Here is a 20,152-nt window from a genome sequence, read left to right as displayed (position 1 = left end):
CTTCTATGTCGTAAAGAAGTATGGTGAACTGCTCAGAAAATCAAACAGCATGATGAATATTTCCAGTTGATGACTTTTGAGCAGATCCTGCTTTCTTTTAGGATTCCATTATTTGTGTTGTTTTTCATTGATATTTATGTAAATTTATATCATTTCAATGAATATAATTTACGATAAACATAAAAAATTGTGTTTTCAAATTTGATCAATTGTCTGCAACATTTGTTATCAACCCAATAATTTTTATAAAATACAATATGTAAAACAAATTTTGATGTCTTACATTTAAAAAAATACTTACAGAATCCTGTTCTCCAGGTTCTGTCTCGGCATCTTTTAAGCACTGGACTGAGCCTGCAAATGCAATCAAATTTATAGTACTTAATAATCATATTAGACAATGCAAAACCTGCAGAAAAACATAGGAAGAATGTTGTTTTGGTTTTGTGTACGCTGTTCTCTGTCAATGTATTCATTGCTTCCTTGTTCATGGATTTACCAGAAAGAGCTTGTTGACTCAAAATTAAAACATTGCCGTACAACTTATTCATACACAAAGCAAATGATAACTAATAACTTGCTAAAGTTGATTGAAGAAGGATGTTTGAGGACAAATGAATGTCCGGCAAGTAGGTTGCTTTTAAAAGAGTGAATGAGAGAGTTCAGGTTGTGCATGTTCCTTTTAAAATAAAAGACAAGGCAGCTGAGAGTAAGGAATTTATCAGGCAACTGAATCATCCTACCACAACTAGAGAGCGGTCCTGAACTATTATCTACCTCATTGGTGACCTCAGACTATCCTTGATCGGACTTTGCTGGCTTTACCTTGCACTAAATGTTATTCCCTTGTAATGTATCTATACACTGTAAATGGCTCGATTGTAATCATGTATTGTCATTCCACTATCTCAAAGCACGCAACAAAAGCTTTTCACTATACCTCGGTATACGTGATAATAAACTAAAATGTAAACTGGAACCCTGGATGACGAGAAAATAAAGCTCTTGTCAGGAAAAAGGAGACATGGGTCAGGTATAGGCAGCTGGGATCAAAGTGTGTCCTGAGAGGAGTTTAGGGGACTGAGGAGCATACTTAAAAAGGACATCAGGAGGGCAAAAAGGGGGCAGTAGTTCTTACAGAAATATTAAGGAAAATTAAATCCAAAGAGATTTTATAAGTACATTAATGGAAAGAGGGTAACTAGAGAGAGCGTAGGGGTCCTCAGAAACCAAAATATGGAGCTGCAGGAAATGAGCAAGGTCCTCAATGGGTATTTCTCATTTTTACTGTGGATAAAAAACATGAAGGTGAGGGAGCTTGGGGCAGTCATTGGAGATGTGTTGAGTACAGTCCGTATTATGGTCAAGGAGATACTGACATCCTTTGGTGTATGCAGGTAGATAAATCTCCCAGGCCAGATCAACATGTCCAAGGACGGTGTGGGAAACTAGAAAAGAAATTGCGGGCAAGTAGAGTGGTGAAAAAGGCTTTTTGTACATTAGTCTTTATCAGTCAGATTATTGAGTATAGAAATTGAGATATTATGCCACAGTTGTATAAGACGTTGGTGAGGCCACATTTGGTGTACAATGATCAATTCTGGTCACCTTCTATAGGAAGTATGTCTTAAAGCTGCAAAGAGTGCAGAGATAATTTACAAGCATGTTGCCAGGACTGGATGTGTCTAAGCTTTCGGGAGAGGTTGGACAGGCTAGGGTTTTATTCCTTGGGTTGCAGGAGGCTGATGGGTGATCTAATAGAGGTGTGTAAATGCATGAGGGGAATAGATGGGGTGAAACCACAGAGTCTTTTACCCAGAATAGGGGAATCAAAAACAGGAGGACAGATTTAAGGTGACAGGAGCAACATTTTCACCCAGAGGGCAGTAGCTGCCAGAGAATGTACTTGAGGCAGGTAAAACAGCATTTAAAAGACACTTGGACAAATGCAAGGACAGGAAAGGCTTAGAAGGATATAGGCAAGTGGGACTAGCTTTGATGGGCATCTTGATTGGCATGGACAAGTTGGGCTGAAGGGACCGCCTCTCATAGTCTTATATACTTCTCTCCGGTCACTTCTCAACCTTCTTTGCTCCTGGGAAAACAATCTCACCAATCTGATGATCCACAATAACTAATATCCTCCAATCTTGGCAAAGTGCGGGTGATTCCCTTCTGCACTGTCCGGTGCAATCCGTTTCTTTCTATAGTTTGGAGACCAGAACTGCACATCGTTCACTAAGTGTGCAGTTCACAAGTCACAAGTCACAAGCTATATCATGATGTCCCAACAATCATAATCAATACTTTCGTCCCAGTGAAACCGAGCATGTCAAATGCCGCTCTCACCGCACGTTCTACTCGACTCGCCTCTTTAAGGAAACCGTGCATCTGTACTCTCAGATCTTTTTGTTCTGCAACACTGTCCAGAGCTCTACCATTTACTGTGTAAATCCTGCCCTGGTTTGACATACCAAAGTGCAACACCTCACGCTTGTCAGTTAAATACCATTTGCCATTTCTTGGGCCACCTTCCCAATTGATCTAGATCTTGGAAACATAGGTATAGAATATAGAACAGTCAAGCACAGGAATGTCCATAGCCCACAATGTCCATGCCAAATATAATGACAGGTTAAACTAACCTCTGCTTGTGACTAATCCATAACCCTCCGTTCCCAGCGCATTGATACGCCAACCTCAAAGCTTCTTTAGTGCCACTTTGGTCTTTGTCTCCAACGCCATCCCTAGCAGTGTGTTCCAGGCACTCACAACTCTATGTAAAAACCATGCCCTGCATATGTCCTTTAGATTTTAACAAACTACCTTCCTCACTGTCTACTATACCACTAGTGTCATCTGCAAATTTACTGACAATGTTAACTACATTATCATCCAAGTCATTAATGTTTTTTATGTTTTTAACATTTCTAAGAAACAGCAGGGAACCCAGCACTGATCCCTCAGACTGAAGAAGGGTCTCAAATCGAAATGTCACCTATTCCTTTTCTCCAGAGATGTTGCCTGACCCGCTGAGTTACTCCAGCGTTTTGTGTCTAACCTATGGCACACCACAGGTCAACCTTCCCACAACAAAAGACTCACAAGGTGCTCCGCGGAGCCGAGCGACCCAACAGGCAGGCAGCCAAGAGTGAGGAAGGAACCGTGCTGCCAAGAACGAGGAGGGATCCCCACCACCAGGAACAACCTGGGGGAGGGAGAACATAGGGGGGCCATGTGCTGATGGGATCGAGGAGCTGATGAAAGCATAGGGGGACCTGCGCCGCCGACAGCGAACGGGGCAGGGCCGCCAAGAGTGACGGGGGAGGGGGGGTGGGGGGGCACCAAAAATGTTGGGGTACACGCCACAGGGCCACCAAGAATGAAGGGGGACCCGGCGGGAGGGCCACTGAGAACGAAGGTGGACCTGGCAGGGGGGAGGGGGGGGTTGCCTTCGGCCATGTGCAGCGGCAGGGTTGGTCGCAGATAAGCGTTCCATTAAATTTTGTAACTACCGGCACCCGATACGTGGCAACTCTGTGCACTGCCTAGGTGCGGTCTGTATGACCTTACTGGGTTGTATGCAAAACAAAGAATTTCAATGTGCCTAGATACATGTGACAATAAAATATCATTGAATCGTTGAACTGAAAATGGCCAGAAGTTCCCTGACTTGTCTCCTTGTTGTTAATTTGCTTTAAAACCACCAATACTTCCTTTTTGATAATTCGAAAAGAATAGAAAAAAACTTGAAACGCAGATAAGACAAAACAAAATTCCATGCTTACATTTCTCTTCCATTGGAACCTTTTTAAATAACTAAAAAACTGAGAAGCAACAAAATTTCCACAGTGGAAACTTCAGACGCGTAATCCAAAGGTTAACTGATATGGTGAATGGTTGGGGCCCCTTACACAAATCACACAACTTTTTAAAGAATACACTGCCATCTAAACACAAAAGGTCTGGTAAATTTATTTATCTTTCTTGTTACTCACTTTGTGCATGCTTTACTGTTGCTATTCTTACCATCTTGTGTTGAGTCTTCGCCATGGCTACAAATATTTTCTTCCTTAAAAAACTTTTTTTGCTTGTCTCGTCCACCAAGCCTTTTGCTCAGTGAGGAGTGTTTCCAGGTTATATCCTTTACCTATTACTGTTAGACTATAATTATGTTTTTATTATTGTTCATTATAGTTTGTACTATGGATCCCCCTTCAATGTTACCGCATTTCTTATTGATACCCATCCTCAGTATGTTGGATTGTACTAGACGAAGGGATTAAAAGTACCATTAGCAAATTTGCAGATGATACTAAGTTGGGGGGTAGTGTGAATTGTGAGGAAGATGCAATAAGGCTGCAGGGTGACTTGGACAGGTTGTGTGAGTGGGCGGATACATGGCAGATGCAGTTTAATGTAGATAAGTGTGAGGTTATTCACTTTGGAAGTAAGAATAGAAAGGCAGATTATTATCTGAATGGTGTCAAGTTAGGAGGAGGGGGAGTTCAACGAGATCTGGGTGTCCTAGTGCATCAGTCAATGAAAGGAAGCATGCAGGTTCAGCAGGCAGTGAAGAAAGCCAATGGAATGTTGGCCTTCGTAACAAGAGGAGTTGAGTATAGGAGCAAAGAGGTCCTTCTACAGTTGTACCGGGCCCTGGTGAGACCGCACCTGGAGTACTGTGTGCAGTTTTGGTCTCCAAATTTGAGGAAGGATGTTCTTGCTATGGAGGGCGTGCAGCGTAGGTTCACTAGGTTAATTCCCGGAATGGCGGGACTGTCGTATGTTGAAAGGCTGGAGCGATTGGGCTTGTATACACTGGAATTTAGAAGGATGAGGGGGGATCTTATTGAAACATATAAGATAATTAGGGGATTGGACACATTAGAGGCAGATAACATGTTCCCAATGTTGGGGGAGTCCAGAACAAGGGGCCACAGTTTGAGAATAAGGGGTAGGCCATTTAGAACGGAGATGAGGAAGAACTTTTTCAGTCAGAGAGTGGTGAAGGTGTGGAATTCTCTGCCTCAGAGGGCAGTGGAGGCCAGTTCGTTGGATGCTTTCAAGAGAGAGCTGGATAGAGCTCTTAAGGATAGCGGAGTGAGGGGGTATGGGGAGAAGGCAGGAACGGGGTACTGATTGAGAGTGATCAGCCATGATCGCATTGAATGGCGGTGCTGGCTCGAAGGGCTGAATGGCCTACTCCTGCACCTATTGTCTATTGTCTATTGTCTATTGTCTATTTTATACCACCTTAAGGTTTCTTTCTCTTCAACACAAGCTGCCCTGATGTCTAACTTTCTCCGTGTCAGTACCCTGACTTTTAATTTCTTGTCTCTGTACCTTGACATCCAACCTCTCTTGTTTTGTGCTAATCAATGATCTCTTGAGCCTGCTTCATCATTCAGCAAGGTAACGGCTGATCTTTCTGCTCATTACCATCTCTTATGATACCATTACACAATTTTTCTGCTCATTACCATCTCTTATGATTCTTCTCATATTCAAATATCTATTTATTCCTGTTTTGATTGAGAACAATGTTTATCTGTGTGGAGTTTGCAGGTTCTCCCTGTGACTGAGTGTGTTTCTACTGACTGCTCCGGTTTCTTCCCAAGTCCTAAAGACGTGCCAATTTGTAGGTTAATTGGCCTCTGTAAATTGCCCATTGAGTAAAGGGAGTGCAATTTGTGCAAAAGTGGGATTAGGTAGAGCTGAAGTGGATAGGTGATCGGTGGTCGGTGTAGACTTGGTGGGCCGGAGGGCCTATTTTCATGCTTTATCTTTCATGCTTTAAACTAAAACTAAATGACTGATCCTCTGTAGCCCTTTGGGTCATGAAATTTATTTTCATATCAGTTTTAAATGGGAAACTCCATTTTTTGACATTGTGATCCCAAGTTCTAGTTTCTTCAGTGGAGGGAAACATCCTCCCCACATCCACCTGCTCCAAAATAAAAATGTTTCAATAAGTTCATCTTCTACTCTTTTAAACTCTTGAGAACAGCCTAGCCTACTAATTTTTTCCCTATATGGCAGGCCTGCCATACCCAGAGCTAGTCTGGTGAATCTTTACTACATATCATCAATAGCAGGTATATCCTTTATCTGTTAAAGTGTCCAAAATTCTAGCGAATTGAGCAAGAGTGGTCTCACCAAGGCCCTGTGCATCTATATTTGTGCATTTGAAACCTCTTCCAATAAAGAGTATTTGCCTCCCTCACTGCCCAATGCAACTGCATGATTGCCTTTCCGTGCAAGTCACCTGAAGCTGACAGGTCCCTTTGACCATCAGCATTTCTTAATCTTTGTATCACTTCTGCTACCATCCTCTCAGATGATCAAAATTGCCTTTATATATTTCACCAAACATATTTTTCTTTGTCTTTGGTGTTTTGATCACTTCATATTCCACACTTGGATAGAGTGGATGTGGAGAGGATGTTTCTACTGGTGGGAAAGTCTAGGACTAGAGGTCATAGCCTCAGAATTAAAAGACATTATTTTAGGAAGGAGATGAGGAAGAATTTATTTTGTCAGAGAGTGGTGAATCTGTGGAACTCTTTGCAACAGAAGACTCTGGAGGCAAAGTCAGTGAATATATTTAAAGCAGAGATAGAATGATTCTTGATTAGTACGGGTGTCAGACATTATGGGACAAAGACAGGAGAATATGTTTCGGAGGGAGAGATGGATGAGCCATGATTGAATGGTGGAGTAGACTTGATGGGCCGAATGGCCTAGTTCTACTCCTTACTCCTATCACTTACGATCTTATGACTAGCATTATCCACACCGAAGTACCAATCCATCATGATCAGCACATCCTATGCTACATTTTCTTTCTGACATTCTGCATGGACATACTGAATTTGCCACAATGTGATATGCTTGCCCACCTAATGTTTGCTTCAGCAGAAGTTTCCTCCAATGATATATCATAGGGTTAGCTGACCTACATACACAGACAAATTTTCCCTTATGGGTGACATGAACTGAGTGCCCAAAATGTAAATGGCATAAAATCTTTTTTGGGGGATTATTTCTACAGCATTATACAATTTGCAGTCTAACAGCCACCTTTGTCTTAAGTCCTTAGTGTCAAGAAACTGCAAAATAATTTAGTCTTGCAGTGGTGCAGCGGTAGCCTTACTGCTCAATAGACCCGGGTTCAATCCTGACTACAGGTGCTTTCTGAATGGAGTTGGTACATTCTGCATGGGGTTTTTTCCGGGAGCTCTGGTTTCCTCCCACACTCCAAAGATGTACAGGTTTGTAGGTTAATTGGCTTAGGTAAAAATTGTCAGTTGTTCCTAGTGTGTAGTGTAACGAGGATCATTGGTCGGTGTGGACTTGAGAGGCCGAAGGGCCTGTTTCGGTGCTGTATCTCTAAACTACATTATGACTTTCATGTATAATTACATAATATACAAGATGTATTATAGCATAGATAGACACAAAATACTGGAGCAACTCAGCGGGACTGGCAGCATCTCTGGAGAGAAGAAATGGGTGATGTTTTGGGTCGAGACCCTTCTTCAGACTAGTTAGGGATAAGGGAAACAAGAGATATAGACGATGATGTAGAGAGATAAAGAACAATGAATGAAAGATATGCAAAAAAGTAATGATGATAAAGGAAACAGGACATTGTTAGCTGTTGGGTGAAAATGAGAAGCTGGTGCGACTTTGTTGGGGGAGGGATAGAGAGAGAGGGAATGTCGGGGTTGCTTGAAGTTAAAGAAATCAAGATCATACCACTGGGCTGTAAGCTGCTCAAGCGAAATAAGAGATGTGTTCCTGCAATTTGCATTTAGCCTCACTCTGACAATGGAGGAGACCGGGTTCAGAAAGGTCTGTGTGGGAATGGGAAGGAGAATTAATATGTATAGTAACCGGGAGATCGGGTAGGTTCAGGCGGACTGAGCGAAGGTGTTCAGTGAAACCTGAGGAAAGACGTTCTTGCCTTAGAGGGAGTACAGAGAAGGTTCACCAGATTGATCCCTGGGATGGCGGGACTTTCATATGAGGAAAGACTGGATAGACTGGGCTTGTACTCGCTGGAATTTAGAAGACTGAGGGGGGATCTTATAGAAACATATTAAATTCTTAAGGGGTTGGAGAGGCTAGATGCGGGAAGATTGTTCCCGATGTTGGGGGAGTCCAGAACCAGGGGTCACAGCTTAAGGATAAGGGGGAAGTCTTTTAGGACCGAGATGAGAAAACATTTCTTCACACAGAGAGTGGTGAGTCTGTGGAATTCTCTGCCACAGAAGGTAGTTGAGGCCAGTTCATTGGCTATATTTAAGAGGGAGTTAGATGTGGCCCTTTTTGCTAAAGGGATCAGGGGGTATGGAGAGAAGGCAGGTACAGGCTACTGAGCTGGATGATCAGCCATGATCATATTGAATGGCGGTGCAGGCTCGAAGGGCCAAATGGCCTACTCCTGCACCTATTTTCTATGTTTCTATGAAACGATCGCCCAGTCTAGATTTGGTCTCGCCGATGTATAAGAGTCCACATCTTGAACAACGGATACAGTTGATGAGGTTGAAGGAGGTGCAAGCGAACCTCTGCCTAACCTGAAAGGACTGTTGGGGTCCCTGGACAGAGTTGAGGGAGGAGGTATAGGGACAGGTGTTGCATTTTCCACGGTTGCAGGGGAAAGTACCTGGGGAGGGGGTGGTTTGGGTGGGAAGGTTAACCAAAGATTTGCAGAGGGAAATGTCTTCTATGTTAGGCGGAAAGGGGTGGAGATGGAAAGATGTGACTAGTTTTGGGATCCTGTTGGAAGTGGCGAAAAGTTTGGAGGATTATGTGTTGTATGCGACGGCTGATGGGGTGAAAGGTACGGACATGGGGGACTCTGTATTATAGCATAGTAGAAATAAGGAACTGCAGATGATTAAAAAAGCAGACCCAAAGTGTTGGAGTAATTCAGCGGGTCAGGCAGCATCTTTGGAGAACATGGATAGGTGACGTTTGGGTCGGGACCCTTCTTCAGACTGATTATGAGGAGGATGTGGGAGAAGAAAGATCGAAAAGGGGAGGGGCAGGAAAAGTGGGACAAAGTGTTTCATGTAATAGGTGAGTACAGGAGGGTTGGAATAGGCAGCTGGCTGGACAAAGGCCAGAGATGGAAAAAAGGGGGTATTATAACATGCTGCTTGAGGGGTTTTATTCCACTAAAAAAATTAACGCAAAATAAAATGATTGTGTCTGGGAGAGTAGCCAGTTACTTTATTGTATAATAAGTGCCATACTATTAATTGATAGAATAAGGGCTCATGCTATAACTCCCCTGATGGTGAAATTCTGGTCTCAGTTGAGTGGTCAGTGAATGACAAATATGATATTGTGGTGGTTATTCCATTTAACCAGATACCAAAAACCCTCCTCCCTCAAGGATTATGCATTCTAGAGATTAAACATTCAGCATTGCATGTATTTTATAAACATTCTGAAGGCATATTAAGAATTATTTGTTTTTATTTCTTCTCCAGCTCGGCTGTAGCCCAAATTCCATTGCAAACTATATACACAAGCTAGGCAGTTTGCTGTTAAGATATCAGTTTGTTGTTGTATCGCCACATCTTAGGAGAGAACAAAGATAAATAATCTCCCCTTGAATTCTCCCTGTTTTTTTCTGGAAAAGAACACTATCATATCTGTCACTCGCTAACCACTCAACTGAGACCAGAATTTCACCATCAGGGGGTATAGGCATGAGCCCTTATTCTATCAATTAATAGTGTGGCACTTTATTGTTAACTGGCGACTCTCCCAGACACAATTGATTTGATTTTGCGGTCATTTTTTTATGGCTTGAAAATATGTCCTGCTTATCAGAATGGGCAACAATTTGATTTCTAACGATGTAACACGAACATGCCAACATGACTGGGGCATTATTGGTAGAATAATGGTTTGATTGAAAAATGCTTAAAAATATACTTTTAATTTGGGGTATTTAGTTTCCAATCTCGAAGCACATGTTCCACTGATATAAAACCAATGAATAAGTCACGAGGAAATATCTTGCTCTTACAAATTATTCATTGGGCAAGCAAACACATACCAAGCTAAAAATAATCAGCAGTCCATGTGAGTCACAGGGCATAAACCAGCATTAGCAAAATATTTTGGGGATTACTGCTGCTAATCCTATGGCAAATTGGAAGTATATGCAAGTTTACCTTATTTTATTGTTTTAAGTCTTTTGTTTTCATTTTATAGTATTTTAATTGCTTTGGTTTTAATTATTTTCATTTTTACTTATTTCGATCTATCTGAATAATCTTTAAATGCTTTCATGCTGTTTGGTTGGAATAAGCCTGAGGATTTGATGGTCTTTCAACCTTGCAGGCTATTTCTTCATAAGTTCATAAGTTATAGGAACAGAATTAGGCCATTCGGCCCTTCGAATCTACTTTGCCATTCAATCATGGCTGATCTATCTCCCTCTCAATCCCATTCTCCTGCCTTCTCCCCATAATCCCTGATACCTGCACTGATCATGACCCTTCTTGGATCTGGTGAGTTAGTTCATTCAGCACTCTTCATCTGGCAAAGGTGAGTGTGGGCAGACAGGTAATGCAGGTAACTAGTCCAGGCAAGCATGATCCAGCCTAAGTAGATGACAGCATTCAGTTTCTACACTGAAGTCTGAAGAGGGATCCCAACCCAAAACGTCACCTATCCATGTTCTCCAGATATGCTGCCTGGCCAGCTGGGTTATTCCAGCACTTTGTCTCTTTTGTTCAGTTTCTAAATATGCATATGAACATCTTTTTCAGTATTCAATCCACAATTTAATCTTGAATAACTATACATTTTCACAGATGTATAATTATAATTCTAAATTATTGTGATTAATTGAAACTATTTCTCAACCAGATCAAAACGCATGCTATCATGATGCATGTTTTGTCACCAGAGTTAGAATTGATGCATAATTAGTGAGTGATTTTTTTTTTTTAAATTGCAGAAAACTGAAATAAAAATAGAAAAAACTATAAACACGCAACATATCTGCCAGCATCCTCGGGAAGAGAAACAGAGTTTGAGTCCTAAGATCTTGGACATGAAACACTAGCTCTATTTCTCTGTAAACAATGCTTCTTGATCGCCTAATGTTGCCAGTATTTTCTGCTTTTATTTTAGAATTGAATGAATGAATGAATAAGTTTATTGGCCAAGTATGTACATATACAAGGAATGTGCCTTGGTGCTCCGCTCACAAATAACAACACAAACATACAGTTAACAATTAAGAATAAAGCATAACCACATCAAAACAATAAGGGTACAACATTATGGTCTAAACATGTGGGTGAAAATAAACCAGAGCAAAAAGAGACTACAAACTTTGGTTATTGAGTAGAACAACTACTCGTGGAAAAAAGCTGTATTTTATGTCTGGATGTGGCTGCTTTGACAGTCCGGAGTCGCCTTCCAGAGGGAAATGCTTGAAAGATTTTGTGGCCAGGGTGAGAGGGGACAGAGATGATCTTGCCCGCTCGCTTCCTGGCCCTTGCAGTGTACAGTTCGTCAATGGGGGGAAGGTTGCACATTGATGCACATTTTCTAAGGATCCTCTACTAACCCAAGTTAATATAGTTTTTAAAAGCAAAAAGTGAATACTGGAGGAACCAAACGAGTCAGGCAGCATCTGTAAGAGAATAAATAGATGGTACTTTGGGTCGGGACCCTCCTTCAGACTACTTGGAGTATGGGGGAGATGCCTGGAAAAGAGAGTAGAGGAGGGGGGGAAGTCTGGTAAGTGATAGGTGGACACAGTTGGGTGAGGTGATTGACAATTGGGTGGCGTAAATGACAAAGACGAGAGGTAAAAAGGATACAAAAGGATGTCAGATACGAAAAGGAGGAGTGAAATGTAAAGCTGATGGGAAGCATATGGGTGTAAGGTGATGGGGGAGGTAAAAAGACAATTCCTTCTTATCTGATGTTCTTTTGTCTCCTTTTCACTTCTAACCTTTGTCACTAACCCCACCCATCTACAAATCTCCACTTCTCACCTGAATCAACCAATTAATTGCCAAGCAGAGATAGTAATTTTGTACTCTGCACTGTATTTATACGATGCACACCATTTGCAACTGCTGATGGTGTAAGGGGATGCCACAAGCTTCTCCATATTTGGGAAGGAGACCTCTGTGAATGTGCTCTTAAATAGGTGGCCAATATCTGTAAAAAATTGAATCCATTAACCAATTGACTAAAAAGACATCAAATAATTGCAAATATGATCCAGTCAATCACCTGGCCATCTTTAAATTGTCAAATAACTTGTATTTTAAGGATTGTCAGCAATTTAGACAAATATTTTAAAAATATACATGAATTAAATCTATAGTTTTAATTTTGTGTTATGTACAGTATGGGAAGTTTTGTGTTAAAATGCGATTTACTGGTAGCTCTGTTCTAATGCATATTTCCATAAGACTAATTGGATGAATTACAGAACACTACAATACACTTGCTGAATTGCTTATAACATGATTTCAAACAAGAGTATCACTTAAAATTTACTGTGGAAATTGACAAGCAGAAAGAAAGCTGGCTTGGGGAAGAAAAATAGACTTGGGGAAAAAAGAGACTTTCCATGTAACCATGTAAGAACATAGCTGCTAGTTCCACCATGGATAGCAGTTGAAATTGATTAGCAAACACTTCTTTTAACACTTGTGCAATGTACTCTGTTAAACAACATGCAGCCTGTAGTATTTTCAGCCTGCAGTAGCAAAAATAAACTTATAGCTATTAAAATGACCTTTCTTTTTGAAAATTCTGCAGGAAAATAACCTTGTTTTTCCAAGTCTGAAACTCTTGCCCCAACCCCATTTTCCCCATTGGCGCAATTGGTTGTTATAACCCGATTTTCAATAAAATGAGGTTTCTTAGAAAAGCAAACTATCGCGTAATAAAAGAACTATCTGTATCAGGCAATTGCAGTTTCAATATGATACTTGTATGTATTGCTAATGTACGGGAATCGCTGGTCTGCGCAGACTCGGTGGGCCGAAGGGCATGTTTCCGTGCTGTATCTCTAAACTAAACTAGTTAGTAAAATGGGTGAATCTTTATTAAATGCCCAGAACAGACTTGGGAATTATCTACTTCCTATTCATTATGTTCCTATGATTAATTAGGAGTGTGATCCATTGCAGTTCCTATGTAATCTGTTTTGTGTTACTTCTGTTCTTGGTTTCATGTTCCAAATGTGCCTATATAATACTTAAATAAGTTACTTTGATGATATATTCTTTTTACAGCAATATGAGAAGCCATTTAATTCCTACAACACTGTATTAGATAATAGATTTGTAATTTATTGCTGCAAACAAAAACACCCTTCCCAGCGGCAGAGATTCCAACATATTTGTAGTCAAAGAAGTGTTTTTTGAAGTGCAGTCACCAAGGTAACATTGTCCTATAACATGAATCTGCAAAAAGGCAAGACTTAAATTTTTCTACCAAAAGGGACTATTAGCCCAGGCTTGCAGATTAGGTGTTGTTCCTACATCTGGATTATATTACATACAAGAGACAAACTGTCAAATACTGAAATCCTAAAAGAAATGTTAAACACATGTGGTTGCTTGACAGAACAGTGGTAATTTCATTTCATTGAATTTCATTTCATGTTTCATGTTATTTCATGTTTCGTGTATTTTGTGTTTTTATGACTGTTGGCAGATCAGTTTCGCTCCTGGGATAAATAAAGTTCTATCGTATTGTATCGTATCGTAAACATCTCAGGGAAATCCAATCTCTATCCAATCTCTATCCAATCTCCCGTCTGGACTACTGTAACAGCCTCCTCTATGGTTCACCCTCAAAAATCATCAATAAACTCCAATACATCCAGAACTCCGCTGCCCGTCTACTCACCCACTCCCCGACCCGTGACCATATCACCCCCGTCCTTTACAAGCTCCACTGGCTCCCCATCCCCCAGAGAATCCAGTACAAAATCCTCCTCATGACCTACAAAGCCCTCCATAACCTGGCCCCATCCTACCTGACTGACCTCCTCCACAGACACACTCCCACCCGCACCCTCCGCTCTGCTGCTGCTAACCTCCTGCCCCCCCCCCCCCCCATCCGGACAAAACTCAGATCCTGGGGGGACAGGGCTTTCTCCATCGCTGCTCCCACCCTCTGGAACTAACTACCTCAAACCATCAGAGACTCCTCCTCACTCACCACATTCAAAACATCACTGAAGTCTCACCTGTTCAACACTGCCTTCAACCACTGACCGTCGCTTCACCTTATTCATCCATTTCTGTTTGTTTATTTATTTATTTATTTTTATGTCTTATTTACCCTGTAAAGCGTCTTTGAGTGTCTAGAAAAGCGCTATACAAATGTAATGTATTATTATTATTATTATTATTATTATTATTATTATGAGCCTAGCAGTTCTGTGCTAAATCACTGTTTACATCCGTTCAAAATAAATGCATTGAAAGTAATGCAATGATTTAATGAAAGATGCATTTAAGAACTATCATTCTTATTAATTACATGTAACCTTGCTTTACAAAATATCGCCATTGCTATAAAAAGGCATTAAGGAGAGAATATGTTTGCTGTCAAAACTCAAAACGATGCTGCATATATCAAGAAGAATGGAGAGAGTCTGGGGATTCAAGAGTCAGATAAACAAGGTAAAGTGGTCAATGCCAAAATGAAATTTTAGCACCAGTTTCTAAGTGGTGTAAAACAAGACATTTTAAATGAAAAATAAGGTGACATTGCAACTCTACCACTGCGCCACTGCGCCACATTTACAAAATGTTGGTGCATGCACATGACTTAAAATATATACACATGACATGAAATGCATACATACACATTTATGTATGCATTGGAGTCAATTTATGATTCCCAGAAAATAAATAATAATGATATGTTAAACAGCACCTGCCCTTACTTTATGATAATTTATATCATCTACGTAATTTAGTTTAATTTGGAATTGTTTAGAGATACAGCACGGAAACAGGCCCTTCAGCCCACCGATTCTGCACCGACCAGCGATCCCCACACATTAACACTATCCTACACACACCATGGACAATTTTACATTTATACCAAGCCAATCAACTGACAAACCTGTATATCTAGGGAGTGTGGGAGGAAACAGAAGGTCTCGAAGAAAACCCACACAGTCACGGGGAGAATGTACAAACTCACGGGGAGAATGTACAAAATGTATAGACAACACCCGTCGTCGGGATCGAACCTGGGACTCTGATGCTGTAAGGCAGCAGCTCTGCCACTGCACCACTGTGGGAGGTAATTCACAAAGGATAAATCGTGAATTATAATGTCCACAATTCATTGAACATAACATTAAACTCAGAAAAACTTTGAAAAGTTTCTATTTTTCTCAGTTGGATAGGAATAGGCGACTAGTTGATATCAAATACTTAATCAAAGTGATCATTTTTTGTCGAGGAAACCTCATGTCTGATTCCACTTCTGGGTTAAAATTAATTGCTCAAATGAACAATTCATTTTCTGTAAATAGAACATTTTCCAAACTATGTATTATCCAAACTGTGTCAAAGACCTTGCATTTAACCACACACGGGTGAATTCAGAAGTAAAGGGGGCTTCAGGAAACAGGGCTTCCCCTCTACCATTATAGATGAGGCTCTCACTAGGGTTTCTTCCACATCCCGCAGCTCCGCTCTTGCTTCCCCTCCCCCCATTCGTAACAAGGACAGAATCCCCCTCATTCTCACCTTCCACCCCACCAGCCAGCGGATCCAACAAATCATCTGCCAACATTTCCGTCACCTACAACGGGACCCCACCACTAGCCATATCTTCCCATCCCTTCCCCTTTCTGCGTTCCGCAGAGACCGTTCCCTCCGTAACTCCCTGGTCCACTCGTCCCTTGCTACCCAAACCACCCCATCCCCGGGCACTTTCCCCTGCAATCGCAGTAGATACAACACCTGTCCCTTTACCTCCCCCCTCAACTCCATCCAAGGACCCAAACAGTCTTTCCAGGTGAGACAGAAGTTTACCTGCACCTCCTCCAACCTCATCTATTGCATCCGCTGCTCCAGATGTCAACTTATTTACATCGGCGAAACCAAACGCAGGCTCGGCGATCGCTTCGCTCAACACCTGCGCTCAGTCCGCATTAACCAATCTGATCTCCCAGTGGCTGATCACTTCAACTCCCCCTCCCATTCCCAGTCTGAACTTTCTGGCTTGCCCCTCCTCCAGTGCCATAGTGAGTTCCACCGGAAATTGGAGGAACAGCACCTCATATTTCGCCTGGGCAGCTTGCAGCCTAGTGGTATGAACGCTGACTTCTCCAACTTTAGATAGTTCCTCTGTCCCTATCTTCCCCTCCCACTTCCCAGATCTCCCACTGTCTTCCTGTCTCCACCTATATCCTTCCTTTGTCCCGCCCCCCTGACATCAGTCTGAAGAAGGGTCTCAACCCAAAACATCACCCATTCCTTCTCTCCTGAGATGCTGCCTGACCTGCTGAGTTACTCCAGCATTTTGTGAATAGAACAAATGAAAGATATGCAAAAAAGTAACAGTGATAAAGGAAACAGACCATTGTTAGCTGTAGCTAGGTGAGAATGAAAGCGGGTGTGACTTGGGTGGGGGAGGGATGGAGAGAGAGGGAATGCAGGGGTTACTTGAAGTTAGAGGAATCAATATTCATACCCCTGGGTTGTAAGCTGCCCAAGCGAAATATGAGATGCTGTTCCTTAAATTTGCGTTTAGCCTCACTCTGACAATGGAGGAGGCCTAGAACAGAAAGTCAGTGTGGAAATGGGAAGGAGAATTAAAGAGTTTAGCAACCGGGAGATCAGGTAGGTCCAGATGGATTCAGCGAAGGTGTTCAGCGATGTTATGTAATAGTTGAATAAGACGTTAGTGGAGCCATGCTTGGAGTATTGTGTTTAGGTGTGATCATCCTGTAATAGACATTAAGCTGAAAAGAACGTAGAGAAGATTTACAAGGATATTGCTAGGACAAGAGCCTGAGCTATAGGGAGAGGGTGGCAAATTAGGGCTTTATTCCTTGGAGTGCAGAAGGCTAAGGAGTAATCTTATAGATCATGTGGGGAATGGATAGGGTGCGTGCACAGGAGTCTTTTTCCCAGGGGAGGAGAATCAACAACAAGAGGTCATTTGTTTAAGGGCGAGATGGGAAAGGTTTAATAAGAAACTGAAGGACAACTTTTTCACATCATGACTAGTGGATAAATGGAACGGGCAGCCTGATGAAGTAATTGAGGCGGGTTCCATAACAACACTTAAAATACATTGGGACAGGTACATGGAGTGGAAAAGGTTTAGAGGGATATGGGCCAGGAATGGGACTGGCATATGGGACTATCTTGGATGGGCCATCTTGGTCAGCATGGACCAGTTGGGTCAAAGGATCTATTTCTGTGTTGTATGACTATGATTCTATGACTCTATGACTAAGACTGAGAAATAATTTGGCAAGTTTCTGTGAACTCTTACCTATGTCTGCAGGTGCACCATAGAAAGCATAGTATCAGGATGCAACACACTTTGGTTTGGCAACCGCTCTGCCCAATACTGCAATATATTTCAGAGAGCTGATGATGTAGCTCAGTCCATTACACAAACCCAGCCTCGCCCCCTTGTATGTCATCTCACCATGCTGCCTCAGGAAAGCAGCCAACAAGGACCATTTTCACCCTGGTCATTCTCCCCTCCTGTCGGGCAGAAGATACAAAAGCTTGAAAGCACATACCTTCAAGTTCATGAACAGCTTCTTCCCCACTGTATCAGACAACTCATCGGCCCTCCCATGATCAAGCACGTGGTCCTAATCCTCCAACCTACCTCATTGTGACCCTGCACTTATTTTTACCTGCACTTTCTTTATAACTGGAACACTAGTATGCTGTAACACTATATTCTCCAGTCTAGTATTTTTTTTCTCTTTGCACAACCTTTTGCACGTGTGTATGGCTTGATTGCACTCATGTACAGTGTGATTTGAATGGCATGCAAACAAAGCTTTTCACTGTGTCTTGGTACACATGACAATAATAAACCAATATCAATACCAAATTGTGCCAATTTCCTGTGGAAGCTTATTCATTGTGAAATTGGACCAAATACTTCCAACATTAGCAACCCAAACGAGGCTGATACTCTTCCAGCATCATTCATATTTGTGAAATGCATAAACTTAAGTCTACCTTATTGAGAGAAACTGGAGTGGTAATGTGCAACCTACAACCTTCCTTTATATCTCCTAGTACAAACACAATGATATGGCACAGATCAGTGCATTGAAGGGATCAAACTGCAACATCGATACAAGACTGTTTGCATGTCTTCCTGGGTTTTCATGGTTGGTGATACTTGTAACATCATTACTAAAACTCACAGTAGTTACAGCAGGCTATCAAAATCACGTGCAATACAGAAAATTTGTAAACTGAATATGTGATCTGGGTGTGGAGCCTTGGCTTTGAATTGATGTAATCAGGGAGGTGGTCATGGCAATCTACACATAAAACATGCATTAACCCATTCACACCTCTGATTTATCTCCACGATACTCTTGTTTGTTGCACCATTACTGCACTGGTAATAGTATTTAAGGCATTTTGTCGTCTTCTTAACAACGAAGTTGCGGCAGCTCCAACCTTTGCAGCCGGCTGCCATCAGTAATAGTTGGATTTATTGCAACCATCGGGGTGAAAACTACACTAACAAGCTTTTTAAATGTTAATTTTCCAAACTTTGCAATTTCTTTCAGGCCGGCCCTTGGTTGGGCAATAAGCATTAAAGTTGGGCAGCACGCATTTAACACACCAAAAAAGAGTGAAGTCTAATTTCTAAGAAATATACTTTCATGTACAGTACACTTTCTGTATAATCGTATACAACATATATATATATATATATATATATATATATATATATATATATATATATATATATATATATATATATATATATGTATATATATGTGCATATATATATATATCAAGCACTTTATAAACTTTAGAATTATTTATTGGAAATAGTTTACAAAATACAAGCAAAACGTAGTTAATTCAGGCAATATACAGTTAAACTCTGTTCCAAGTTCTCTGTTAATCAGTTGGAATTCTTATTCCCAGTGTTCAGATTGCCCAACATTGCTCTGTTCCTGTTTGATCCCTAATTTCTCAGTATTTTACAACTAATAAATAATAAGATTAAATATAAAGTTAGTTTATCGATTGCTTCTCCTTTGATTGTGTCAGAATTCTCTTTGTTAAAAGGTGTACTCTTTTGGATTATTTGGGATTGTAAAGAATTGATGTTTTATTTTTCTCCAATAAAAATAACATTCTAATTTTATTTCAGAATTACTAAAAAAGTACACCTCCAATTTTAAATATATATTTATTAAAACTTTAAAGGTAGTGTTTCCACTGTTTGGAAATTCTGACCTTGTGTGATATATAGGCAGCGCAGTAATCAAAACCATAACACACATGCTAGAAGTTCTTGCCCTTCAGAAATGCAGTTGCATGGTTTTCTCTTTACAACTGTCTTGAGCAAATACTGTTCTTTCTAGTTGTTAGTTACTGCCCTTGTTCCATGAGTTAAATTTACTTGGCAAAATTACAAACTAATCTGGAGATATGTTTTGATCGTGTACACGTACATTAAATTGCACCAAGCCAACGCTCTCAGTTATGTACTGGGGACTTGTAAACACATTCAAAAAGGTTGTCTCATGATATAAATATAACAACGAGTGCTGAATCATACTCGTTTTTTTTCAACAGGACAGAACCATGTTGAATAACAAACAATCTAACATTAAGATTTCCAGTTTGTGATTATTTTACTACAGTCGATGATAACATAGTTTATAAAAGATGAAATGCATTCTTAAAACTTACCAGAAAACTTGTTAGTTCTAAGCCTGGATATCTTGAGAATTTGCTGAAACTAGCCCTGAAGTGTATCAGCCCTGATCGTCAGCCTGCCTTCTGTATTCTATCAGTGTACGAGTGTCAACTGAACAGAGTTTTTCTGTGAAACTAGTTTTGTCTATGTAAGGATTAAAGGGGTGGTCCATTGCAGTCAAATTTGA

At 40.9% G+C, this 20,152-nt stretch overlaps 1 protein-coding gene across 1 annotated transcript in view; it reads right to left on the bottom strand.

Annotated features, from left to right (window-relative positions):
• Nucleotides 1–20,152, bottom strand: part of LOC144597520 (uncharacterized) — an 84,577-nt gene that overhangs the window by 37,083 nt on the left and 27,342 nt on the right. Inside the window, exon 2 of the mRNA XM_078407001.1 lies at nucleotides 302–354. Coding sequence (XP_078263127.1) covers nucleotides 302–354 — 53 coding nt within the window. The remainder of the gene's footprint in view (nucleotides 1–301; nucleotides 355–20,152) is intronic.

The sequence above is a fragment of the Rhinoraja longicauda genome, chromosome 10, assembly GCF_053455715.1.
Source record: "Rhinoraja longicauda isolate Sanriku21f chromosome 10, sRhiLon1.1, whole genome shotgun sequence".
NCBI lineage: Eukaryota > Metazoa > Chordata > Chondrichthyes > Rajiformes > Arhynchobatidae > Rhinoraja > Rhinoraja longicauda.
Note: the sequence above shows the minus strand (reverse complement) of the source record. Positions and strands in the feature narration are given on the sequence as shown.